General features: G+C 45.8%; 1 protein-coding gene across 1 annotated transcript; it reads left to right on the top strand.

Moving 5' to 3' along the window:
* The first annotated feature begins 9473 nt into the window (after window positions 1-9473).
* SLC2A3 (solute carrier family 2 member 3) lies at window positions 9474-20545 on the top strand. The gene is made up of 10 exons (XM_062007832.1): window positions 9474-9684; window positions 12670-12765; window positions 14024-14184; window positions 14465-14705; window positions 14883-15045; window positions 15698-15885; window positions 16155-16259; window positions 16676-16777; window positions 17031-17234; window positions 17787-20545. Exons 1-10 carry the CDS (start codon window positions 9670-9672, stop codon window positions 18000-18002), a joined length of 1491 nt encoding a protein of 496 aa, XP_061863816.1. The 5' UTR covers window positions 9474-9669; the 3' UTR covers window positions 18003-20545.
* The last annotated feature ends 6840 nt before the right edge of the window (window positions 20546-27385 follow it).

The following is a 27385-nucleotide window of genomic DNA, read 5'->3' as shown; positions in this document are numbered from 1 at the left end:
CTCCTGAAGATGGGCTTAATCCCGTCTTTCCTTGTGTGACACACCTGGATCTCAGCACAGGAGTAGTGAGGAGTGTTTTGGAGCATTCTTCGCATCACCCTCTTTCTCTTCCTACACAGGCTGCTCTTTGTGCTCCTGGCTACTGAGCAGCAAGCACGGAATGCTGTACTGGGGTGGAGCAGGAAGCACTGCCATGGGGCAGCTCAGTGCATCTCCTGCTGGGAGAGGAGTAATAAACCCCTGTGTGCTAGCCCGGCTTAGCCATTGTTAGCCCAGAGGGGGAGGCTCCGCTCCTGCTGCCTTAGTGTTTACAGGTCAACAGCAGCTAATTTTAGATTACAAAACTGATGTGAGCAGAGATGGGTCAGACAGGGGCTTTGTTTCTTTCTTGTGAATGCTGCTGCTGTAATCACATGTGATCTCAGTGAAGCATTTTCTGTCTCCTATCTGCCACCCCAGGCTACAACCCTTCAAGACATTGCCAGAAAATTTAGTGTGGTTGGTACCTGGGAGCTTGATGAGAAGTGCCTCCTGAGTGGTGTTTGTGAGTCTGGAGCTCTGCCTGTGCCCAGCTATCTGTCAGTGTGTTTCTGTATCTGAGCTGGTGTGTCAATATGTGTGTGTCTAATGTGTGTATTTGCTGGGGAGTGTGTCTATGTAGTGAGTGGGTTCGACTGTGTACGGTATCTGCATGTGCTGGCTGTGCATGTAGTTTTCTCTACTAATATTGGGGTGTGAGAAGTATGCCTAAATGGGGACATGAGATAAGGTAGCTTACACTGCTGGAACACCTCCATCCCATGCTACAGTGTGCAGGCCCAGACTGGCTCTGTTTGCCGGCAGGCAGCATGCCCCAGCACTGGCGCTGGATTGACCAGGCTAGGCAGAAAATGCTGCTGTGAGGAAGCCTATGCTTTCTGATTGCTATCTGTGTGGCTGAAACCCTGCAATTGGTTAAGCTGCTAGAGAATGTTATCTAGCTGAATTAGACAAACTTCCCATCATCCTTTCATTGTACTGGTGCAGTGCCCTGCAGGTACCAGAGAGGTATTTTTTTAATGCCTTCCAGAGAAAAATAGTTTCCCCTCCTTAAGAAATAACATGGTTTACCATGTGAATGTAGTGTTTTGCTAAGAAATAGGAAGATTAGTTTTGTGAACCACACAAACAACCCACTCCTTATGCATGTGCTGTTCATCCCTCTGGAAAACGAAGGAAAGGTAATCTCAGGTCTCAGCTTAATGGCAACCCTGGTTCTTTCCATCCCATACCTTTTGGTTCCTCCTTGGCCTTTTCATGAACTGACCCCCAGCCCAACCACCCCCCTGTAGTGGTGTATTTTCCTACTGCTATGCTGCCTAATCAGAACTTTGCTGGGATTTTTTTATAATTTTACTCCTCAGTACCTTTTTTTAATCTCTGCTTACTCTGATGATTTTTAATTGAACTTCATTAGCTAGGCTGTTTTCTTACATTGCTGTGCAAATTCAGTTTCTTGTCAGGGTGGAGAAAACCATGGCAAGGTGCAGTGGCTGACATATAAAAAGCCTCACCACAGATATTTAAGCCAAAGCTTCTTGCTCCTGCACTGCAGCTTCTTGCTAGCTGACCCCTGAGCTCTCACCACAGCTCTGCTGGTGCCTCCACTTTCCCAATCGCTGCAGCATCCCAGTCAGGGACTGGGATGTGGGGTTTAGGGCAATTTTGGACGTAGTTCACCTGTTGCCCATATGTTCCAGAGAAAAAGAAGCAGGAAATGAGGGAGGTCGTAAGAAGGGTGATTACTTACATAAACAGTATCTTTACAGCATTCTCTGTTGGTCACATGTACATTGTTGCTATTCTTAGATTTAGATCAATGTTAGAATAAAACAAGAAAAATACCACAAGAAAAAGGCAAATGCACAGAGATATAGCTCTTCTGTTTGTTAGATTGATGTTTCCCAGACAACATCAATCAGAAAAAGAAAAGTAGATTTGTGGCCTAGATGCTGGTTAGTAGTCTTTTTCCAATGAGAGAAAAAAAAGAGGACAAGGCTTGATGTTTTATGGGAATCAGCACTAGGAAACCGTAGATGACTTTGTGGGGCTTGTTACGTCTCATGTAGCACTGAAACAGGTATAGGAAACAACACTTACAGTATGATGCTGCTCCTTTTCTGCTCATGGTTCACTCTTCAGCATGTTGGTTTCTGAAGAACTTTACAAAGATTACTTCCTTTTTTTCAAGTGATTGTTGAAGTATTTAAAACTTTTTTACTTCAGTGATTTGGTTAATTGACTAGGTTAACTAGAAAAGTTTTCAGAGGCCTTAGATCCCACCTCCACATCACCATGGTAGAAGGCAGAGGTTAAAGGCAACTCTGGTTGAAAGCCGTGGTCTCTTCAGTGCTGTGTGTGTACTCTTCTAGTTGGGTAATTCTGCAATTTCCTCTTGTACTTCTATCTGTATTCTACCTTACCACCTGCTATCCCTTTTCCTCTGGTACTTTGCTGCTCTCTTTTCCTTCCTTTTATCTTTTATTCCTCTGCCTTGCCCTTCTAGTCTATCTTACTGCTTTTTTTCCTTTGCCTCATGTCTTTTCCTCTCCTGTTTTTGCCTTTTATCTCACCATTGGTTGTCTTCTTACTCTTTTAATCTCCTGTTGCCTACAGGCCAACCTCCTCTCCACTCATCTCCACTCTCTTTTATATCTCCTCTATTTTTCTCCCACTCCTTTTCATCTCCTCTCAACAATAAAAGTTACTCACAGCTTGTAGGGGAAGCATCTGACTCATGCTGGCTCTCATTCTTTCTCCTTTGTTCTGAAAGCTCTTTTGTTATAAACACAACAAACAGAAAAGCACAAAATCCTCTCCCAAGGCAAACACTGCATAATAAACCTCCTTGTCCCTGCTCTTATCTCTGAAGGCATTTTCCAGGCAAAATAAGAAGAAACATGAGAAAGGATTTACTAAACTTGAAGGAGAAAGAAAAGAACTTGAGAGCTTCATCATATGGGACAGCACCACTGAACTGAAAGTTGGCCAGATATGACAAAATAGCTAGTATAAGGTGAAAGATACTTGCCAGGAGCTTGGACAGCAGAATTGTGACCCTATGGGCGATCAGTCCACGTTTATCAGTCTCTGTTCCTGTTATGTTCTGGAAGCATGGACAGGATCAAAAGAATTATTACTCATTAGCCAAGTTGTTTTCCTACGTTGTCCTTCAAATTCAGGGTGGAAAAACGTATGGCAAGATGCAGTGGCTAACATATAAAAAGACTCACCACAGATATTTAGGCCAAAGCCTCTTGCTCCTGCCCTGCAGTTTCCAGATAACTAACTGCTGAGCTCCCATCACAGCTCTGCTGGTGCATCCACCTCCCCAGCTGCTGTAGCATGCCAGTCTGGAACTGGGACATGGGCAACTTCAGACAAAGGAAGACCTTCCTCTTGGCTGAGGATTATTAGGTTAGGGACCTATTAAGCAAGGTGGACACCTACAAATCCATGGGTCTCAATGGGATGCATCCATGTTTGCTGAGGGAGCTGGCTGATGTTAAGGCACTCTCCATCATTTTTGAACAATCAAGTGTCCTGGGTTTGTGAAAAGCTGCTTTTACTTGGTAATGGGGAGGGGGCTGCAGTGCAGGCCCAGTAAAGAGTTCTCAGACTTTCCCCCAGCTCTGAGGTTCAGATCCAGCTCTGGCCCAGCTGGGCCAATCTGGCGCCCCCGCTATCAGTATTTAAGGATGGGAATTTGGAGGGTGGAGGAGGAGGGGGAAGGGAAGGGAAGGGAAGGGAAGGGAAGGGAAGGGAAGGGAAGGGAAGGGAAGGGAAGGGTAAGATGGACCCTGCAGTCAGGAAAAGACAGGAGCGATGCTGGACCAGAAACATCATTGCAGCCTGCAGTGAGCAGTAGAGACAGAGGTGGTGAAAGCTGGAGGTTCTGAGTAAGAGAGAGCTAGCAGTTTAGGCCCCAATCCAGAAAAGATGAACTGGGGTTGCAGTGCCTGGTTGAAGAGGCCCACGCAGGGCTGCCCAATGTGTGGGAGACCTTGAGCTGCAGCAAGGAAGGACTGGAGAGGAGCACTTCTCCTCAGGAGTGAGGTAAGCAGCAAGAGACATCAGGAAAGGACTGACTGCACCCTCAATTCGCTGTCCCCAGCACTGCTTATGGGGAAGGAGGCAATGATACCAGTCTAAGGGCTCTGAGCCTGGGAAGAGAGGACGGGTGGGGGAACGGTGGTCTTAAAGGGCTGATTGCACTTCCATCATTTGTCCTACTCTGTATTGGTTTTCCATTGGATATATGTTTTGTTTGGAAGTAGATTAAATTAAGTTTCATTTACTTCCCCAGGCTGAGTAGCATTGTCTGTTTTGTCAGGAACCATAAGTGGCAATTAAGCCTCCCCTGTCCTTTGGGAGTTCTTAAATCTATGGTACATAAGACTGATTGTGGTTGTTTGTCCCTGGATGGGGCTAAACCATGACAGGGTTGGACTAGATGATCTCTAAAGGTCCCTTCCAACTCCTACCATTCTATAATCGTGGAGGATAGGTGAGGTGCCTAAGGACTGCAGGAAGGCCAGTGTCACTCCAGTCTTCAAAAAAGGCAAGAAGGAGGACCCAGAAAACTACAGGCCAGTCGGTCTCACCTCCATCCCTGGAAAGGTGATGGAACAGCTCATCCTGGATATCATCTCTAAACATATAAAGGAAAAGAAGATTAGAAGAGAGAGTCAACATGGATTCACCAAGAGGGAAATCCTGTTTGACTAACCTGATAGCCTTCTATGAGTGTATAACTGGCTGGCTGGATGAGGGGAGAGCAGCAGATGTCATCTACCTTGACTTCAGCAAGGCTTTTGTCACTGTCTCCCATAACTTCCTCATAGAAAAGCTCAGATGGTGTGGATTGGATGACTGGATGGTGAGGTGGATTGAGAACTGGCTGAATGACAGAACCCAGAGGGTAGTGATCAATGGCACAGAATCGAGCTGGAGGCCTGTGGCCAGTGGAGTTCCACAGGGAACGGTTCTGGGGTATGTCTTGTTCAATATCTTCATCAACGACCTGGATGAGGGGCCAGAGTGTACCCTCAGCAAGTTCGCTGATGACACCAATCTGGGAAGACTGGCTGATTTCCCAGAAGGCTGTGCTGCCATTCAGTGGGATCTCAACTGGCTTGAGTGTTGGGCGCAGAGGAACCTCATGAGGTTCAACAAGGGCAAGTGCAGAGTCCTGCACCTGGGAGGAACAACCCCATGCACCAGTACAGGCTGGGGATTGACCTGCTGTTGAGAGCAGCTCTGCAGAGAGGGACCTGGGAGTTCTGGTTGACAGCAAATGAAACATGAGCCAGCAATGTGCCCTTGTGGCCAAGAAGGCCAATGGCATCCTGGGATGCATGAAGAAGAGTATGTCCAGCAGGTCAAGGGAGGTTCTGCTCTCCCTCTACTCTGCCCTGGTGAGGCCTCATCTGGAGTCCTGTGTTCAGTTCTGGGCTCCCCATCTTAAGAGGGACAGGGAACTTCTAGAGGGAGTCCAGTGCAGGGTCACCAAGATGACCTGGGAACTGGAGCATCTTCCTGATGAAGAAAGTTTGTGCAACCTGGGCCTATTTGGCCTGGAGAAGGGGACCCTATCAATGCCTATAAATACCTAAAGAATGGGTGTTGAGGGGGGGCAACCCAGTGACAAGACAAGGGATGACAGGCACAAGCTGGAACACGGGTAGATCCACTTGAACATGAGGAGAAACTTCTTTCCTGTGAGGGTGAGCTGTACTTCTTGGAGCTCCACTGACATTCTCAAAAAAAGCCGCAGCAAAGTGCTTCTGTGGGGTCACTTGCCAGCTCCAGTCTCTGAGATAAATTAAGACAAGAATAGTCTTGTCCTTCATTGGGGCTCCTACTTAATGCTAAATAGGCATTGACTGATTAAAACTGCTTTCCTCAGAAAATGTAATTTCTCTGAAATTGAAATATTACTTGGCATGCACTAATGTTCAAAAATCTAAAAATGAAACAGCCTTCATAAGTGAAAGATGAGCCTTTCCCAGTGCCCATAGCTCCATGGTTAGGATAGTGCTGTTTAATGTGGGGAAGCCAGCACTAGGTTCTACCTGGTGCTGGTTCTACCTGGCCCTTCCCTTAGAAATCATGTGTCTGGCTGTCCACTGGCAACCTGCAGTGGGTCTGCATCCTCATGCAATTAAGGCACTTTGCATAATAGACGAGTATTATATTCAGAAACAGACTAGGTGGATAGTTTTACTTGCAGTACCAGATAGCTCTGCTATGGAGGTATTAAGGTATTTCCCCCAGAAGCTGGTCCTCAGAAGAATTATCTGTGATGTGGGAGATGTGTGTCCTGTGACAGAAACAGAATTGATATCTAAGATGAACGGGTTGTGGTGCAAGCTTCAAATCTAAATATTTGAGCATGAATATTTGAGCAGATGAATCAAACTGGGGCAAAACTCACTAAAATCAGAGGCAGAGGTAACTTCCCCATATTCCTTAGAGAAGTTTGAGTTTTGGTGATGTATTTTGAGCTTGTGCCTCTTTCTTATTGCTGCTTACTACATCAGCTCTGTAAAGATAAAGAAGTTCTGCCCATTGTGTTCTGCATCATGTGTTAGAGATTTAATTTTCAGTTGGACTGGTAGCTGTGTATATACTCTATCTTGAAGTTTGAATTGCTCAAACTTGCAACAGAGTCATGTGGGTCAAGAAAAATCTAGGAAGAAGGCCATTTCAGAAGAATCTTTTGCACAGTCCAAAGATTGCCTCTGAAGTTTGGATATGCCTTCCCCAATACACTGACTTCCCACACTAATCAATAAATGAATGTTTCCAGAGCTAGTGCCAGAGTGTGAGGCAGCCAGGTTATCACATTCAAGGTGGAGTTTGCTATGCTTGTAAACAAATGGGAAATAAGCTAGGAAAAAAGAAAAAGAAATGTGAGCCAAGATTAGTCAAACAAAGAATGTTAGGGAATTGAGGCTGATCTGTCAGCCTCATAGAGGCAGGACTGACACAGTTCCTTGCTCCCAGATGCAACCAGCAGCAAGGCTGAGCATGTATTCCCTGTAGGCACATGCATAAAAATACACATATGCACTACATATATGTACAACTGCTACACAACTCTACAGACACACAGAGCATTTACACAAACAACAAACAGCACCAATGGCCTCATGCTGTTCCCCTCCCAAACTAAGCTGGGTGGAAATCCGTATGTACATGCGTGGATCCACCACATATGAGCCCATGAGCTGGGCTCAGACACTCAGTCTGCCTCCAGATCCCAGTCTCCTCACTTGCTGGCACCTGGGCATGTGAGACCCCAAGGCTGCAGCCTCCCTCCTGTTGCTGGTATGTACCTCATTACTCACACATACACAAACACATATGTGTGCATGTCTGGTCAGAATCTCCTTGGTCCTTCTAGTAGCCCGTCTGCCATGGCCTCACTCTTAGAGACACAAGGAACAGTGAGTCTCACCCCCAGACCCCATGGTTTCTCCAGCAGCTGGCTGTGAGTGTCTCCATATATTCAATAGCTCCCTGGACCCCAGGCCACTTCACCTGTTTGCCAGCTGGTCCTGCTGGATCTTTACTAGTGTTCACACCCTCACCTGCACCCCCACACTCTCTGCACCATGAAAGCACAGGCCCTGTGATCTGGCACTCAGACCCCCTATACAAATTACATCACTCTACCTCCAAATAGAGAGCACCACACCCAGGAAGAGAGTTAGAAATAAGATTTAATACCGAGGTAGAGGAAACTGTGTTAATCTGATGCAGGGCAATGCTGGACACATGTGTGGGCCAGCCCACAGTTTACATGCAACTGTCGTTTTTTCCCCTCATCTCTCCCTTTCCCTGCTTTGATACCTCCCCTAACCATCCCATAGTAAGTCCTGTGCAATCCCAAAATTCTCTTTGCCTGCATCCCAAATTGTGTCTGGTGTCCCCCTTACACGGCACCATCCCCTCCCCCAGCCTGAAATGTGCTCCAGCCCAGCTCTACATGATGGGTTTCATACCCGGACAATGGGGCTGATGGCTTTCCTTAGACAACCTTGTGAGGGGTGGGCCCAGGCACAGTGTCCCTTCCTCTGAGTCTTTAATTTGCATTGCCACCTGGCATTGTGCTCCTGTTCTCCTGCTGCCTGTGAAAATGAGGCCTTTGATGTGCTAATGAATCCTGTGATGGGCCTGGGGGTAGCCAGACCAGGGGGTTATTTGAGCACCTCCTCCTGCCATTGTCTCTCTGTCTTCCTCTGTGGGAGTGCGGATGAGCTTTTATCACGTAGCCTAAGGAAGAGGACTGTGCAGGCTACCCGCTGCCCTTCTATACAACGTTTTTGGTTTTTTGAGTGGTTTTTTTTTTTTTTTCCCTGTTGGGAATAACATTTTAATACCATCACATAAATACTTGTGAAGGGAGTCAGCGAGTGTCCCCTCATTTGACCATATCAAGTGAATGTGAAATGAAGCCATGATCGTTCCAGTTCCCCAGAATCTGGTGAAAAAAGTTTTGTCTGGTTGCAAGATAATTTTCCTAACAATGAAAGATTGGCCTAAAGTCAGTTTCCTCTCCCCACCCTTGTCCCTGTTCCGAGCTCTGGAGTAAAAATGCTCATCAGATTCTTAATTCTGTGGAGACTCTTATTGTTTGTCAGAGGGTTTGCCCACGATTGAAACTTCTTCATTACTCTTCTGGAAGACCTTGGCAATTGCTTGACCTGAAGGATGGAAAAGTGAATATGAAACACAGTAGCTCATTTGGATTGGAAGGGTAAAAATTTGGGACTAAATGCAGCTGTGAGGTCACAACCTCAGCTTTGCCCCCATATATTCTGACTTTCTAGGCAAAATAAATTCTAAGAAACCAAAACAGCAAAAGAAAATATGCCACCAAATAAAAAGTCCCCCAGACCCGATTATCCAGAATTGTGCCCCATCCGCAGCACTGGGGTGCGAAGAGCACCCGTAGCGGGTGGTATTTGACTTGAGGCTTCCGCCCTCGCCGCTGTGCCTGCCTCTGCCTGCCTTGCCGTCTTAGCCACGGATTGGGAGCAGCTTTACATCACACATCTCCGTGCGTGCAAGCCACCAGTATTCGCTCATTAGCCAACATTTACATAGCATCGCAAGGGTGGTAAACATAGCATCGTAAAGGTGGAAGGCCTGTGACTTCTCCCGAGTGCTGTCCCCGCACGTCGGCAGCAGGGACACGAAGGCCCCCGGGTCGGTCGCCCTCCGGTACGGTCCGCCCCGCCCCGCTAGCCGTGCTCCATGGCCGCCTATCGGCCCCGCACGCGCGCCCTGCTGATGTCAGTTAGTCAGCGGACACAGAGCACCGAGGGCTGGGTTTTTTTGCAATTGTCATGACGGGATGCTCCTCCCTCTCCCGTCCTGGCCCCGGTCCCCTCCCACAGCCCCCCCCCCCCCCCCATAACGGAGGCCATAAATTGCGGGCCGCGGTGGAGTGGAGGTGTGAGGGTCGCGTGGTAGTGCTGCGTGGGCGGCAGCGGAGCGGGAGCCGACTCCTTCTTCCCCCCCCCCTCCTCCTCGCGGGTTCCGTTAAGTGCCGCAGCCGTTGGCCGGGAGTCGTTTGTCACCAGTCGTTCGCCGCCAGACATCCGCTGCTCGTCGCCCAGGATGGATGCTAAAAAGGTAGGGAAGGAGCTCGCTTCTCTTCTTCCCCTTGCCGCCGCCGTCAGCAGTGCGGCCGGTGCGAAGTGGTTGCTGCCGCTGGGTAGCCGCCGCTGCTCGGATTCTCGGCACTTTGGCGGGGAAGGGGGGAGGGCGGCTCCGGTACCCGTGTCCGCCTCACTGTGCCGTGTCGCCGGGGGTCTGTCGGCCGTTCGAAGGTGAATGAGGTGGCGGTGCCCACTAGCTGCGCCGCGGTCCTGCAGCTAGGGCTCGGGAAGCGCCCCGTCTGTGGGGCGTAGGGGGGGAGGGGGGAAGGGGATGTATGCGTTGTAGGAGATGGGCGGTTTCGGATCGCAGAATCCATTTGGTTTCGTGCCTGTGGCTTGATGATCCACATGATACTCTCCATATTGAACCTTGGCGATCACAAGATTTATTTTGCTGTCAGGGCAGCACTCATTTGTCCCAGGATTCGTGATATTAAGAGGAGGATTACGTTTTTTTTTTTTTTTTTTTTTGTGGTGGTGGTATGGTTTATAACTAAGATATTTTTAAACTTTAAGAAAAAAGCAAAACATCTCCCTTTTCCTCCGGAGGGCAGGAGACAGCCGAGACTCCGCCGGTATCGCAGTTCATCCACAGCTGCGAGCCAGGCGAGCGCCCATTGAGTGAGCTCGTGGCTGTCCGTGTTTGAATATATCAAGGTAGAAGGGCGGGCGGGCATAAGGAAAGAGGGGGACACAAGTATCCATCTGTAACTAATGCAGGGTGTCTGGGGATTAGAATTACGTGGGAACAGTGGAATCGGGGAAGCTCGGGGCCCTTACCGCCATGTTGATGGGAAATGCGGGTAGTCTGAGTAGACGGGGTGGAGGAGAGCTATCTGCTCAAGGTCGCTCGGAGGAGGGCTGGAAGGTCGCTTTAGCTGAGTGCAACAAGTTATACTGCTCTGAGGTTCCAATCAGTGAAGGAGAGGAGGGCTGGTGAGAAGTATCTCCTGCTTAATCAACACTGCTGATGCCTGTGGTTGAGGAAGGGGTGGTGGTTTGAATTCCTTGCTGATGTACAGACCTCGGCCTTTGGGTAGAGTGGGTGTAGCTGTGCTATTTCTGAGCTCCCTGTTAGCCTTTTGGGAAATGAGGCACTTCAAGAAGTAACAAATAATCCTTACATTAGCTCATGATCTGTCTCATTGGAAGGAAGGGGTCAGACCATATGATGTCTAGCTGGTAGGTGACTGGGTAGGAGATTATCAGGCAACAGCTAGGAGGAGTAATTATGAAATAGGGTAGAAAAACTAATCTCCTTGTAGCTTGGGTTTGTACTATGTAGGTGAGTGGTACCTACAAAGCAGGGTACGCTGTGGTCCCTGCTGTACCCAGAGCCAAAAGTATGACTGCTGGAAGCCGTGACAAGGCAGAGCCCTGGAGGGAAAAGATGTTATGTTGAGTCACTGTTTTGGAAATGTGGAGAGCTGGGTTTTGTCTTCAGCTTTGCTATACCTGCAGGCTAGGGATGACCTGGCCTGGAGTCCTAAAAGTTCTTAGATGTCTCAATACCCTTTTACAGGCTTTCAAGTGCTTTGAAAGAGTCGTGTCCTTGTTCTGAACCAAATTTCCTTGCAACAAAAAATGAGTGGTTATGGGATGGCAGGGAGAATGCCTGGACTGCCTAGGATGTATTCAGGTGTGAATGCTACCTCAGGAATCATCTGTCCACGGCAAGAAAACAACTTTGTCCCCTTTGTCTCCATCACTAACCTTGTCAGGAAGAGAGCTGAGTCTAAGATATTTATGTAGGTGGGGATAACCCTGCCTGAGAGCAATTTCCCTTGTTTCTCTTTACTGGGCCTAACTGGTAACTGTATGACATTTGTGCAGACCAGAACCACCTACATGCTTGATTTGAAAGATTGTTAAAGGTGGCATAAGCACTAACAGAAGGCAACTGGCAAAAATTTTGGGCAGTCTCGGGAGCCATTGTTCCTGGAGCTGAGCCAGAAAGTGGGAGACTGGAGGAGCTGTGATGGCTCGCCCCACAAAGCACTACTTCTGCCAACCTTAGACAATAATTGGAAAGCCTTGGAAAAGGGACTAATATTTTTGGAAAATCTTCCAATCCCTCCTGAGACAGAAACATGATCTTTTCAAATTGTGCCAACTCAAGGGTTGTCTAAGTGCTAATTCATGAGTCACCTGTTCCCCCGCACCTCCCTAATTCAGAACTGGTTTAAATGCTGCAAGCTTTAAAAATGTGGAAAATGTCAGATGCTTTTCACTGACTCTTATATTTCTCAGTCTGTGGGACTTCTGAAGTTGGACCTTCAAGTATCTCTGTATCTTTTTGTACTCAAATTTTAGGGACTGTGCTTCATTTAAAACATCAGGTGTTGCCACAGCATAAAGAAAAATAAATGGGAAAGCTGGCAGTACTACTGCTGTCCCTGTGAGGTGGGCTGCCTGCCAGATGCCATGGAACAAGACTGGGAAGCTCTAGCCTTGGAAAAGAAGGCCTGTTGCCGAAGAGTGCATGTTTTGACTGTTAAGAGTAACTGCCAGTCTAGCTCATGGGCAGTTCTGAAGCTCAATTCATGGGAACTTATCAGTTGACAGAGGAGGAGAGTTAGTATCATGACATGCCAGAGATCAGCAAAGCTTTTCTGTAAAGCAGCTCAGCCAAAAATAACAGCCACTAATGCAGCCAGTGCATTCATTACTAATGAGCTGAGAATAGCTGATGAAGGTCAGGAGATAATAAAGGGGAGATCCTGACAGGCCCTCCTATTTCTAGTCTCAGAACTTTCTTGATGTATAGTTGTACCTGCCTTTCCAGGGTCCCTATTACTGGTACCCACTGTTGCTGGATAAAAGTTCATTCCCTGACCTTGACACATTTGCACATGGCATCTATGAGCTGCAGCTGCTGTTTAATGTGGAAGAGAAACTCAAATTCTGTAGAAAGCATGAACAATTAATTTAACTAAATAACTATTTCCTCTCTCCACAGAAAATCACAGCACCTCTTATCTATGCTGTTTCCATTGCTGCCATTGGATCTCTTCAGTTTGGGTACAATACTGGTGTCATCAATGCTCCTGAGAAGGTGAGAGGGAGAATGAGTTGGGGAGATGGTATGAGTGAGGGGCTGATGAGGAAAATAAAGGTGTATAAAGAAGATGAGCTTAATAATTCAGTTCTGTTTTACGAAGTCAAGACAGGCAAAAACCCCTCTCAAGTACAACATTGGAAAGGAAAACCAAAGTTTTAGGGAGGAGAGAGAGCAAAACAAACAGGTTAATTCTCTTAAAGACTTTTTGTCCCCTCTGCACTTCTAATTATCTGCTGCTTCCTGGTAGGTCTATATTTGGTTCTTGGAGGAATGTGAACCACTTCAGTTTTGAGTCGGAATAGACCAGCCATGTCAGAACGCAGAGAACAGCACACAGAAGAGAGTTGAGGGTTTTTATGGATTACAGTTGCTCTGGTTTATCTCAGGGACCATCTCAGGCCTCTTTATTTGTTTACTCATTCCTTATGTTAGGTGTAGATTCAGTGCTTGTAAAAGAACTGTGGCTGGGATACTCTAATCGAATCATCTCGTGACTGTACCCTAAGAAAGAAGAGATGAACTAACTGAGAAACATGGTTTTCTTGTAACACTAAGATGGCTCCTGTCTCAGGAACTGAGTCACCAATACCACATCCACCAGTCTCCGGGAAGCGATGTCAGCTGGTGGGGGCAGGGTGGGGGTGGGGGTCCCCCTCCCTGGCCAGTGCCCTGCTGCCATCTGCTGGGACACGCACTCTGAGTCCCTCTTCCTCAGAGATCGGCAGCATGACCCTATCATGTTCCCATGGGGCAACAAAAGATTGTTTAATAAAATGCTGCAGTTTTTCAGGCCTACCTCAGTGAAACTTAAACTATTTACATCCCAGAAAGGCCATCCCTCCTGCCAGAGTTCTGGCATTGACAAAAATGTTCCATTCTGTTCTCTGATCATGTTTTCTTGTTCCCTTTCACTTCCAGCTGTCTCAAATCCCTTTCAAAGCACCACCACTCTCACAGAAACATTCAGAAGATAAGCTTGTTTTCCTTCATAAACACTGGCCTGCCCCACCCCCTGATCTCTCTCTCATCGTACTGCTGCCAGTCTGCTGAACTTCTCAATGAAGGTTCCTCTTTCTCCACTGTCACCTTCCCCTTATATGACTATTTGATGCCTACTGAATTTTTAGGGTCTATCCTTGCTTCTTGCATCCATGAAAACAGAATGAAAACCTCCTAAGTAATCTCCCTCTCCCCATTGCTTGATGCCTCCCACTGGATTGTAACTCTTATACCTGTGTGGTTTCCCTTGCAGATCATCCAACGGTTCTTCAACAGCACGCTATCAGAACGGAGTGGGGAGGCTGTGTCCTCAGAGCTCCTCACCTCTCTGTGGTCCCTTTCTGTGGCCATCTTCTCAGTAGGAGGTATGATTGGCTCCTTCTCAGTCAGTCTGTTCGTCAACAGATTTGGAAGGTAAGTTGGGAAGAGGGATCCAAGGCATTAGGGATTTTTTTTTTCCCTTGTACAGTGGAGTGTTGGGGGGAAGAGGGAAGTGTTGACTGAGGAGCAAGCAAGAATGTGTGGGCTGCAAAAAGAAAGAGTTTTGCAGGCCAGGGCAGGAGCTGAATGGGAATTTCTGTTCTCTCACTCATGAGGTGGGGGAGGGAGGGGTTATATATAGATTTACCCTTCTCCCAGTGATTTTCCCAGTATTGCCAGCTTAAGTTTAGTCTTGATATCTTTGCTCTGGCAGGAGGAACTCCATGCTACTGGTGAATGTCTTGGCCTTTGCTGGTGGTGCCCTCATGGCCTTCTCTAAGATGGCAAAGGCAGTGGAGATGTTGATCATTGGCCGCTTCATCATTGGCATCTTCTGTGGTCTGTGCACTGGCTTTGTGCCCATGTACATCAGTGAGGTCTCACCTACCAGCCTCCGTGGAGCCTTTGGCACCCTGAACCAGCTGGGCATTGTTGTAGGGATCCTGGTGGCCCAGGTAGGCTTGACACACCTGATCCTGCCCTCAGGGAAAGGAGGGCTAGTGAGAGGAATATAGTGAGGTGGGCCACACTTGCCATCGGGTGTGGTATGTGGTCCTGTTATATCCACTGATATGGGGGTGAGAAACTGGAGTATTTAAATCACCATTTCTCTCTCCCAATTCTTGGTGTAGATTTTTGGCCTGGAGGCAATCATGGGTACTGAAACACTTTGGCCACTGCTTTTGGGGTTCACAGTCCTCCCAGCAATCCTGCAGTGTGTGGCTCTTCTTTTCTGCCCTGAGAGTCCCCGTTTCCTATTGATCAACAAGATGGAGGAAGAGAAAGCACAAGCAGGTAAGAACTCATCTCTGAAGGGGCAGGGCTGTATTCTGGCTCCCAGCCTGTACTGAACTTGAGTGGGAAGCCAGGACTGACTGGAGCTGGTGGTGGATCAGGGTGTGACTCCCGGAGGGCACCAGGCCTCCCCTCCATGGCATCAGTGCCAGGAGGTGTGAGAAACCTGACATCCCAACAGACTGCAGCTGGGATTAAGATGTGAGGAGTGGCACTTGGCCTGGTGGGGTGTATGTAGCAGGACCAGCTGCTGCAGCTTTATCAATTCCTCCTAAAAGGCATGGAATATAGACAGACACTTAAAAGGCATCTGTGAAAGTGTTTGCTACTGCAGAGGCTGGAGTCGGCTCTGGCAAGTGTGTGAACAGAATTAGGAATCAAATATAAGTTTATAGATCAAGCAAACATGAGCAGAACCTGGACTGATTTCCATGCTGATTGTGACATTCCCACCTCTGGGTTGAGAAGATGAGCAAGGCTGCATGTAGGAGCTTGGTCTTTCCCATGCAGCAGACCCAAACACTGCTTGGCTGGTGGTCCAGTCTTCCCAGTATGCCCTTCTAGAAACAGAGCAGGGCAGGGATGTGGAAGGAGGGAGAACCTACTGCCTGTTATGGGTGTTATATTGGCATTTTTTGATTCCTCCCTCCAGTTCTCCAGAAACTCCGTGGTACACAAGATGTGTCTCAAGATATCCTGGAGATGAAAGAAGAGAGTGCTAAAATGTCCCAGGAAAAGAAAGCAACTGTTCCAGAGCTTTTCCGTTCTCCCAGCTACCGTCAAGCCATTATCATTGCCATAATGCTGCAGCTCTCCCAACAGCTCTCAGGCATCAATGCTGTGAGTTATCTTCCTTTCCCATCTTTTTGGGCCTCCCTTGCACTTGCACTTGTCAATGTTGAGAGAACCGGGCTCCCAAAAAACCTTGCACCTTGACAGTTTTGTGATACTGCAGAGGTTAGTAACATGGAAGGTGGAGATTATATTGGCTTTCACTTTTGTCTCACATCCCCTGGCAAGCTATTGCAGCCTTACACCAAGGAAAGGAACCTTAACTGGAAGTATCCTCTTTTTGTACTGTTTGTGACAGTGTCCAACTTCCTTTTCAGGTATTCTACTATTCTACAGGTATTTTTGAAAGAGCAGGTATCACACAGCCTGTGTATGCCACTATTGGAGCTGGCGTGGTAAACACAGTCTTCACTGTTGTGTCGGTAAGTGGAACAGGACCTTATGGTGAGAGGTAGCTTGTGTGCCTGGGTGTTTTTGGGAGATGTGACTGAAAACGAGTAGCCATAGGCTGTGGCAAAGCATTAGGCTAGGCAATGACCTATATCAAATAAGATCAAATAAAAGAATGCATTGTGGGAGAAGGGGAGGAATAGATATTGTTCTCCTTTTAGAAGAAAGGGAGAGTGAAAAGGAGTATGGCATAAGGGAAAAAGAATGTTGAGAGAATGCAGTAGCAACAACCAAAGGGAAAAATTGTGCTAGGGCTGAGCATCCTGTGCTTCTGCACTGAGGGCTGCAGGCAGATGAGAGGTGCAGGGCACACTGAGCAAGGGAGCCTCTTCTGTTCTTGCTGCCAAAGTTGGATTTGTATTTATTTCTCCTTCCGTCATGTTTCTAGCTGTTCCTGGTGGAGCGTGCAGGTCGCAGGACTCTCCATTTAGTTGGCTTGGGTGGCATGGCTGTGTGTGCTGTTCTTATGACCATTGCTTTAGCTCTGAAGGTGAGTAATTAGCATTTTTGTCTAGGCTGACCCCTGTAGCAGACCTGTAAGTCTATACATGCTCCTTACCCTGCACTTCTGCCGTGTAGGCAGGTATAGTTGGGGCTGGAACTGAGTGTATGCAACTTCCTAACTACAGGAGCTCTGCCACAGTATTCACAGTGAAGCTGAGGAAGTTGTGCCACTGAGGATAGCATTGTGCTATGCCCTGTTTGCCTCAAATTGCAGCTGGTCTTGTTTTGTTCCCTTGCAGGACACTGTGGAGTGGATAAGATACATCAGCATTGTTGCCACTTTTGGTTTTGTGGCTCTTTTTGAGATTGGCCCTGGTCCTATCCCATGGTTCATTGTGGCAGAACTCTTCAGCCAGGGCCCACGGCCTGCAGCCATGGCAGTGGCTGGTTGTTCCAACTGGACCTCTAATTTCTTGGTTGGAATGCTCTTCCCCTATGCAGAGGTAAGGACCCAGTTTGCAAAGCACTGTGTGTTTGTGTAGGCATGTAAGTGCTGCAGCATTTGGAATAGGTCTCCAGAGAGGTCGTAGAATCCTTGGAGATTTCAAAACATGACTGTATGACCTTTAACAACTGATTTTTCCCTAAAGTTGATGCTGCTTTGAGCAGAGGGCTGATCAGTCTTTCAGAGGTTCCTAATTCTTACTAAAGATTGAGTGGTGTGGCTCAGCTTATATTTTGCTGTTTTAACTGCTTGTAGCTTACAAATAGTTGGAAGAGCCATCTTAATTAGCATATCAGTGCTTTGCTTTGTAAGTACCTCAATTTTGGTCATCCTTCAGGAATGTGAAAGCATTTCAGAATACCACATGAACTCAATTTCATTTTTTTAAATGCTGTGTTGAGAAAAGTAATATGTTTTGACACCCTAAATGCCCCAAAAAGGGCATTGTTGGAGAAAGGTGTTAAAAATGTGATCTGTCAACAGTGAATGACTTTGCATTTAGGTTTGCGCTTTTGAAACTTAACACCACCTGCTTTTGTCTTCCCTGTAGAAACTATGTGGCTCCTATGTCTTCCTCATCTTCCTTGTTTTCCTGGTCATCTTCTTTGTCTTCACATTCTTCAAAGTGCCAGAGACCAAGGGCAGGACTTTTGAAGACATCTCCAGGGGCTTTGAAGGACGATCACCATCTGATCCCACACCATCTGTAGAGAAGAACCCCATGGTAGAACTGAACAGCATACAAACTGACAAAGAACATGCCTAAGATTTGTGACACACCCGTTTTTCGACTCTTACATGCTTAGAGTCATTAAAGGAATGAGCAAAGAAAACCATGAGAACTGGGACATTTTTCTCTCCCCCTCAATTGCTGCTATTTTCTTTTTTGCACCCACATAGTTGCCTGTTCTGCCAGACTTAAATCTGATATGGGTGATCCCCTTTTCATGTTCTGGAAGGCACCTGGCACTGGCAAAAGTAATCTCATCTTCCCTGTCAGAAACATCAGGAGAACAGAGAAGAGCTGGCAATGTTTTTGCTTTTCTCACCTGTAATTGCTATTTGGGTTAACATTCTTAGGCATGCAGTGACAGTTATTGTATTTGAATCTAATTATTATTTTTGTAGTGAGCTGAAGTGGCCCACTAAACAAGTCCCCATCCCTTTGAGTCTATACTCTCTGTGTGTGTGTGTGGTGTTACACTGGAATTTAAACAAGCCTACCAAAAAGCCATCTCCTTGTTTTTTTCCTATCCAGTGTGCACTTTCTTCAGCCTCAGGAAAAAGGGGACCAAGTTACATGCATATTTTTTTCCTGCTCTTTTATTTTTTGTGTAGACAGACTGAAAGCATACTTTTACTTAGGTTTATTTATTTGTATGTCACTTTGTAAATATTTATTTTTTTAATGGTGTACAAAAAATGTACAGATAGTGAGATGGAAGATGTTTAAGAGAAATAGTTATTCTAACAAAAGATGCTTCAGACTTGAGGTGCAATAAGACTGTAAAGGAGAAATGTGGTACTGAATGAGATATTGGGCATTTTTGGATGTTATATACAACATAGCCAAATATGCACATCGCCTTTAAGTTAATTTTTGCCTGCTGGAAAGAAATGCCAAGAATTGCATACTAGTGAGAAAAGGTATGTTTGTTTGTCCATCAAAATTTGTTTGGTTTTTTTGGTGGCAGTTTTAAATGTTGTTCCTAAGTGTTGGTTGGAGACTTTTGCTCTCTTGGGGCAAATGGGTGTTTTTAGTTTATATTTTCAGTCGTGGTTAAGCATTGTATTGGGATGATTGAGAGTGGTGTTTGCAAACCAGAAGGTAACATTTCCTGCCTTCTATTTTTTTTTTTTGTTTGTTTCTCTGGTGTATTCTAGTAAGCCAGAGTCTGAAATTTGCAGATTGTTACTTGAAGATGTGCAAGGACAAAACTGTGTTTTCAAAAACTGTGTTTTCATAGCAATTCTTATATTTGACCAAGGTGTATAGCATGACCCTTGTGGACTTGGATGTGGTCAGTTGTGGCATATATAAGATCATAAAGGTATAGATACAGGACTATAGGCCGGAGATACTGGAACTTCTGTTAGCTTAGTGTGAAAGGTCTGTAGCATGAAGTTCACTGGTTAGTTGCAGGCCAAGTGTTTTTCTTGCCTCATGTCCTCTCTGGAAGGCATTTGTGATGTTGTGGTGCTCACCAGTGTTCAGTGTGTTTTGTAGATGTGTACAGCTCTGTAATAGTGCCTCTGTTTAAAGGCATATGGCAGACAGTCATTGTACATCAGTGAATATTGATCTTCCTGCTTGTCATACTGCTAGGCAATTAAGAGTATGTATATGTCTACCCTTGCTGCCAAACTTAGTACAGTTTAGGAAGGCAAAAAGTAGCACATACAGTATACTTGAAACCAGGAGATGGGAGATTTGTTTCACTGACTGTAGCACTCTGCAGAGACTCCAGGCCTGTGTCTGTCCAGACCCACATGAGCTACCAAAAGGTACCACATAGATCCAACTTACACTCCTGCTTTATGATCCTCTTCATTTTCAGACTTGATCAGACTTGTGCCAACCTGCAAACTCATGCTGGAGATTGATAGGCATCCTAGTAGAGAGATAGGGCCCCAGATTTCAAGATGGGTAAAAAGAAAGGCTCAGAAATGCACGAATGACGGCAAAATTGTAGCATGGATAGCCTAAGCTTTCTTGACAATGGATACTTCAGAGCAGGTCAGAAAAGTTCACATTGATGTATTGTCTGGGGGAGCATGTCTGGTGTTTTCAGTAACCAGGGTGATGATACTTCTACTTTCCTTAATGAAAAATGGTTGCAAAAATAAGTAACGTTTGCTGCTGTGAAATACTTCCTGGAACTTCATTTGAAATCCTCCAGCTTTGTACAACACAATCTTATTAGATCCAGGTTTCCCTAGCTTTCTATCAAGATTCCATGCCAAAGATTTTCAGAAGTTTTATATAGACTTCTTTCCCAGCTTTTCACCTTTTGGCTCAGTTATACAGATTTCTGTGCTCTTCCTTTGACCTTTCAGCACTCCCAGAGATGAGACTTCTATCTGGGCATCTATGTGTTGGGAAATTCCCATTATAACTGTGCATAAGAGCATTCCATACTTCACATCAGAGATGAATGTTGGCTTGGACTGAAATGTGTAGGTCTTTCTCACATGGTATATCTTTGTTACTTTTTTCTTCTGTAACAGCATTGTGAATATTTTGGATGGGTTTTATATGCTTATTAATGTGGTTGTTCCTTGTTTTTTTAAAATAAACTATAGAACTAAGTGACTGGTTTGGATTTTACCTTGTATGTGGTCTGTTTATTACTCCTTTATCACAGCCTGGGTCTACATCCTGAGATGTCCCTGACTTCTGCCCTGTAACCTTTCTAGCTAGCCTAGCACTATGTATTTGCTTCTTATTCTAGTGAAAATTACCGTTTCTCTCAGCCTTATTTTCTTCCTTATTTTCTCACCTTAATTTCCTTGCTACTACTCCTTAAGAGCCGTTAGACTGAAAAGATGTGCTTCTGGTATGTGTTTGACCAAATTCTTTTCTTTGCAACCATGTCTTTTCCCAGTATTTCTCAGTAACAGGAGGGGAAAAGGAAGTGGCTAGAGGTTAGGGATCCTGCCCAGAGCTGAAACACCTGAACCTTCTGCCTGAGGGCAGTTCTCAACTGTACTATGAATGTGAAGAGGGAGCACTATAAACAATGCTTTGCTCCTTCTGTCTGTGAAGTGACCTTAATGTCTTCCTCAAATCTTGCCTGTGTACATTCAGTAATGGGTTCCTGAACAGACCAGAGTGGTGAAGAGGAAACCCAATTGCCTGGAAAGAGGCCAGGACCCAGGAGCTCTTCCCTTACCCCAGAGGCTGTGGCATTCCTGACCTGACAGGTCTGTGTGGGGTGCCTTCACCTCTTGCTCTCTTGCCTAGGGAATACTGAGCACTCACCTATTGCCAAAAGGCAACAAGCTCTTGTTCTAATGTACTCCTTTCCCTACCCAACAGCCATCTTTGAAGTCCAGGGGGTCTTCAGGTGTGTTTCTCAGGTAGAAACTCTGAGTAACAGTTCATCAAAAAGTAAGGAGATAAAATATCCTTCAGAGGAAGAGGATGGAGGGAAGAGAGAAGGAGGAAAATGTCAGAACTCAAAGTACGCTAGAGGAAAAAAAAGTTGAGCCAGCGGGTCACACAAAACAACCAGTAATAAACAGTGGGGCATAATGTAAACCTTGAAGAGGCTCAGCATGACAGGGCCAGTACAGCTTCTCTGAAACTTGATTGTTACTGACTGTTGCATGTCTGTGTTTTGCAAAGTTTGCTATGCAGACAATGTCAGAGCTGGGGAAGTGTTCTGGGCTAAGCTCCGTGTGATTGTTTTTTAGCTCTATGGTTGATTGAGCTGCAAAGAGTCAAACCCAAGACATCCAAACACATATCTTGGTCAGACTTCACTCTAATGTTTCTGTTTGGTTTTTTTTGTTTTTCAAAAAGGGAACTGGAGAGCAAAATCATTCAGGGCCAAAGCACGTGATGATGTTTTGTGTAGTTTATGATTAAACTTTTGCTTGGAGATTAAATCTTTGGTTTTGATCTGTCTGTTTTTGAGAATTGTAAGGAAGCTTCAAAAGGGAGGAAAACAAGAAGAATGTTTGCAATTAAACAGTCAGTGCTTGAAGATGAGTTGTTTTCAGTTGAAACTGTTCATCATATTTAAGTAAATGTGTAGGCAGTTCTTACGGCTGCAGTCACACACAAAAGTGTCATTCAACGCTGATGGAGTAGCAGAGCTAGCTTGGACAGATAAGTGTTTGGGACTACCTACAAGTGGCACTGCAGTAACCTTCAACGCATTGTATAGGCCCCAGAAAATCAAACTAGTCCCAAGAGTAGGGTATGAGAAAGGTTTAGGTGCAGCAGGGTTTTTTTTCCTGCTACTATGCCCACATTACCTCTTGGGTATATTTGTAACTGGGGAGCTATCACCTGTGGTGGGAAACATTGCAGTCCAAGGCTCTACATCCTATTGCCTAACTGAACCTTCAAGGGAAGGGAGAAAGGGAGCACAAAAGGAGAATAAATTGTCACTTCCTTCATTATCACAATCAGAGAATAAGTCTTGGACGAAACTCCCTCCCTTGGCCACTTCCTTTCTCTTTGCCCAACAGCCTACAGTTACAAAACCTGTGAGCTTCTTGGCATCTTCTCCTACGTGCCCATGGCAGAGGGGTTGACTGTGCCCAGAGGGACTGTGACTGTGGGGAGGTGGTGATGAAGCAGAATGTGCCTGGAGTTGAGACCCATGCTGGGGGAGTTTTGAGGAGCAGCAGTCCTTGGGAGGGACTCACACTGGAGAGGTTCATTAAGAGCTGCATCCTGTGGGAGGGACTCCATGCTGGAGTGGGGAGAATGCAAGGACTCCTCCCTGAGGGGGACTGAGCGGCAGAGGCCATGGGTGAGGGACTGACTGCACTCCCTATTCCCTGTGCTGCTGAGGGGAAGATACTGAGAGCAGGGAGCTAAGCCTGGGAAGACAGGAAGGATGAGGGAAGGACATCTTAAAATGTTGGGTTTATTTTTCTGATCATTCTGCTCTGTTTTTGCTTTCTCTCTCTTTTGTTTCTAGTTGGTGGTGGATTAAACTGTTCCTGTTTTCTTCTCTAAGTTGAGCAGTCAAGTCTGTTTTGCCTGGAACCATAGTTGGTGTGTGAACCCTGCCCGGCCTTGTCTTGATTCACAAGGCCCTTGCTTATCTTTTCTCCTGCTATCTCACTGGGGCCTTCACCTGACCATCACAGGGAGATGAGGGTATGTACGGTGAGCGAGTGAGTGCATGGTGCTTTGTTGCTGACTGGGCTTAAATGACTACAGTGTGCCAGGTCTAGAGGATGAAGTCAGTGTAACTTCTAAAAAAACTTACAAAAACCCAAACTTGATGTGGTAAACATTGTGTGTATTCTATACCTCACTAAAATACAGTGTTTGCAAGAACTGTCATTTCTTTCTCTATAGGACATGCCTGACACATGACTGACCTGCTAAGTCTATTGTCTGCCTGCATTGCACAACCATTTTTTGTTTAGCAAATGGTCATGTGGATTTGTGTAGGCAGTCACATTGGTGCACCAGTCACTGGGGCTTGCAGCCTGGGACCAGTGCAAATCACATAACAGTCATCCATGCAGTGATGTACCTTATCAGGCACCACTCAGTCTTTCATTTTGTACTGGTCTCAGTTTCATCCTGTTAATTCTTCTTTTCTCCAACACAAACAAGTTTTCCTTACATCAACAGGTTCAAGATTTAAATACTTTGATGTCCTGAATGTCCTTGTTTCCTTCTGCTTTATTTACTTCTTTCAAAGTGCTTTTTCTCATATAGATTACACTTCTCAGTGACATGACTTAACCTTGTAGCTCTGCTTTGCGTCTAATCTATGATGCAAGTCTATGACCTAAAGAGTTGAAAATGTTTAGGATGGTCACCAGAATAATTTTCCACCAAGGAAGGCTTAAGAATGCAGACCCAGGAGAGGGTGAAAGCTGGAAGCAGTTGTTAATGTATGTAGAGATATGGATGCAGCAGTGTGACTGGAGAAGTATATGATGTTTGAAAGAGCTCAAATAAGGCTTAATACAGAAGGAAAATGGTAAAGGTTATGAGGATGTACTGAAGCAATCTATGAAAACGGAACAGTCGTTGCTCTCCTCCAAGGAATGCTGACTTCCAAGGAAAGGAGGAATGAGATGCAAACTAAAAAAACCCCTGAGGTCTGTAAGGAAAGTGAGGCATCCAGAAGTGTGGAAATGTGGAACAGGGCCTGAGAGGAGTATAAACTTTGACAGATGCAGGTTAGAGAGTGAGGAAGAGAAAGAGGACGTGTGATAGAAAGGCAACAGCCACAGCACCAAACAACGGGCCTTTGAACTGTGTGCAAAATAACATAAGCCCCATAGGACTCTGGTAGCATATGACTTACAGGCAAGAGGTCATTAATTCTTGAGGGAAAGGGAAATACAGGTGTCTCCCCGACCATGAATGCCCACAAAAACCTTTGCAGCTGAAACAAATAGCTGTGTCAGAGCTGCAGCATTCCTTGAAGTGGAGCCTCACCACTTGGGTTCCGCTTGCTTGAAAGACGACACTACAAATGCCTATTAAGTGCCACAGCTAAGGAAAACTGATTGGCATGCAAAATACAGCTGGCTCAGCTAGACTAAAGGTAGCAGAGTAGCATATCAGAAGCAGCCTTTCCATAAACACAAAGCAAAAGTATATTCCTAACTGTTTGGGTAACACAAGATGAGGTCCTGACAAACAGAACCAGCCAAGACCAGTGTCAGCAAAGCCCAGCTTGGGCAGACACCACGGCTGCATTGGAATCTGCAGGGGCTCATCCATTGCAGAAGAACTGCCAGTGCAAAAGCATTGAGACAAATGCTTTCCAGTTTCCTTATTTCATGCCCCAGACAAAACCATTTGTCAGTGATGGAGCAGCATCACACCCCCTTTACCCTGTGGCTTTTTCCCATTCTGAATTTTTGTTCTCCCTCTGACACAAGAATAATACCCACACTGTTGATACCATAGGTATTAACATAGGTAATTGTGTATGTTGTAGTGTTTGAATCTCAAGAGCAGTAACACCAAGTTACAAGCGTTGTATCAGTGTAAGGCTTCAGTGTTTCCAAACACATTGTCTGGGACAATTCTACTGTGTAAGGAGTTTGGAAGTTCTTTTCCCAAGTGTAATTGCAACCAGAAAAAGAAAAAAGAAGCAGAAATAGATACATTTTTCCTTGTGTACGGAAAATCCACCTCTTGATTAGCTGTGTGTGTGAGGCCAGAGCAGCCAAAGCACTCATGCTGGGGCTGGCTAGAAATAAACTTTAGCAAGGATTTAGTGTGCAATGGTGGACAATGGAAATACCGGTTTAATTTTTTTCATTGACTTGATCCTAAACTTTGGTTCACTAAAGTGAAGAGAAGGGTCATGTTTTTTCCTGCTGAAGGGAAGGACAAGGTCAGAATGAGTTAGTAAAAGTTTAAAAGCGGAGACTGAGAAAATGTCCATCTCATGGGAAGTCTTAGAGGAGTGAACTTGGCTGAAAGGATTGTGAAGGAGGTAAAGGTGAGACTTATGCCTGGAAATGCCAACAGCCCTTAGCAGCCAGAACCAGCTGCTGAAGCCTGAACTGGGACAGGAGAGTAAGCAAGACGCATATCACTTCCCTGGACACCCTTGCTGGACTGGAAGTTAAAAGGGACACAAGAATGGTCACACCCAAACACATTCTGTTGACATCAGACGTGCAGACACTGAGTGTACTTGCTTGTGCAGTGCTCTGACATGAAGGACATTGTGGAGGTGTAGCATAGCTCATGGTTCAGCATCCCCTTATGTTGCCTGGCATGGAAGGGCAAGGTGCTGAAAGAGGGGCCCAAAGGAACGGGGTTGTACTTTTCCTGGTGCCAGTGCCAAGGGCTGCAGGAGATGTCAAGTGACTGGGAATGTCTAGGACCAAAAGGTCGTATGTCACCCGCTCCCTGGCATTCACAATTGGGTACCCCTGGGCAGGTTTTGGAGTGTAGCCATGTTTGAAGTGACTTCCCACAAACATTGCAAAATCCAGCTGAGACTCTTATTAAAGGCCAGGTCTTTCTTCTGAGATAAGTAAAAATATCTGATATGCAGTTTGAGGGTGTGAACACTTTGCATACACAGAGTGTGCTTGATTACTTGCTGAAAGTAGGACATTAAAAGTGCAGGGATAGAGTTGGGATAGAAGATGTTTGTGTGTGTGTTTAAACGAGACTTCCTATCTCTCCCATTTTTTTTAAGTAACATCATCTGAAATTCTGTTCTCTTTCTCCCCCTTTGATCACATGGAAACCTTGACAAACAGGTGAGAAACCCTCAGAACTCTTTCTGTCTCTTTTCTTACAGAACCCTGGAGATACAGAGGTGCTGATGTCCTCTTCAAGGAAGTAAAATGAGACAACAAACGAGTCAATCACAGTGAAAGACACAAAGACCTGCTGCATGTAGCCCATTACCAACCCCTCCCAGCCTCAGTGCCAACAGTGTGTGGTTAGGGTTCAATGCTGCAAGTGGCTGTGTTGTGACCAGTAGTCCTGTGGGCAGAGACCAATCAGTGTCTCAGGGGCTGAGGAGGGGCTGGATATGAAGAAAAATGATGTCTCTGGAAGGGAAGCTTAAGAGGGACAGGTGGTGAGGTTTTATGAGTGAATTGAGGGGATGTCTCGACACTGGAGAAGACTTTCTGAGCACTCTGCTCTGCCTCCTTCTCCCTATTTACCTTTTAAAACCAACTGTTCCTCCAAAATAGTCCTGCAACCTAGGGTTTTCCATTCTACTCAACCACTCTAGAACTGGGAGCTATACTATCTGTGCTTTTAAGGCCAGCTCTTCATTCTCAGAGTCCAAGACAGAAATGCTGTCCAAGACAGCATCCTTCTGACTGTCCCACCATGACCATCACTCTACCAAGAAGAGCTTAGTGGGCCCAGTAGCTTGTGCCTGTGAATATGGGGCTTCTTTACCCTATGAAAACAACATCTTGCCTAATTATCTGAAATACCTAGTCATTTGAGGCAGAAAATGGACCAGTAGGTACTATGAAGTTCTATCTGCAGCCATTGCGTATCTATACTAACCTATAGAAAATGTCATGCTGCACTTTGCCCTTCTAAGTCACAGTGTCTGACCCACCTTTCTAGTATTGATCTAACCTATTCTACACCCCAGGAGGCAGAAAATGCTAGTTAACCTGTATGGCCTACTATCTTTCAGCATCCTGCTGACTCTCCCACCATGGCCATCACTGTACCAGAAGGGCTTAGTGGGCCCAGTAGCTTGTGCCTAGATGGATGCACTGTCGGCTTTTTCTTAAGGAATAACTTGTGACTATTATGCATGAACTGAAGGTAGTGTGAAGCCTTTCATCCTCACTCTGTCTACCTGGTTACAAATTCTCCATCGACATATCCTCTGGCTTCATGGAACTGTCAAATGGTTCACAAACAGATGCATGTGTACAAATTACATACTGAAGAAAAACAACATTTAGTGGATGTACCTTAGCACATTAGAAGTA

The sequence above is a fragment of the Colius striatus genome, chromosome 1, assembly GCF_028858725.1.
Source record: "Colius striatus isolate bColStr4 chromosome 1, bColStr4.1.hap1, whole genome shotgun sequence".
In the NCBI taxonomy this organism is placed as follows: domain Eukaryota; kingdom Metazoa; phylum Chordata; class Aves; order Coliiformes; family Coliidae; genus Colius; species Colius striatus.
Note: the sequence above shows the minus strand (reverse complement) of the source record. Positions and strands in the feature narration are given on the sequence as shown.

What these genes read in the sequence shown, in the direction of transcription:
- SLC2A3 (XM_062007832.1), top strand. An exon ending in TTCGTCAACAGATTTGGAAG is followed by an intron (nt 14,185 to 14,464) that starts GTAAGTTGGGAA and finishes TTGCTCTGGCAG; the next exon opens with GAGGAACTCCATGCTACTGG. An exon ending in TAGGGATCCTGGTGGCCCAG is followed by an intron (nt 14,706 to 14,882) that starts GTAGGCTTGACA and finishes TTCTTGGTGTAG; the next exon opens with ATTTTTGGCCTGGAGGCAAT.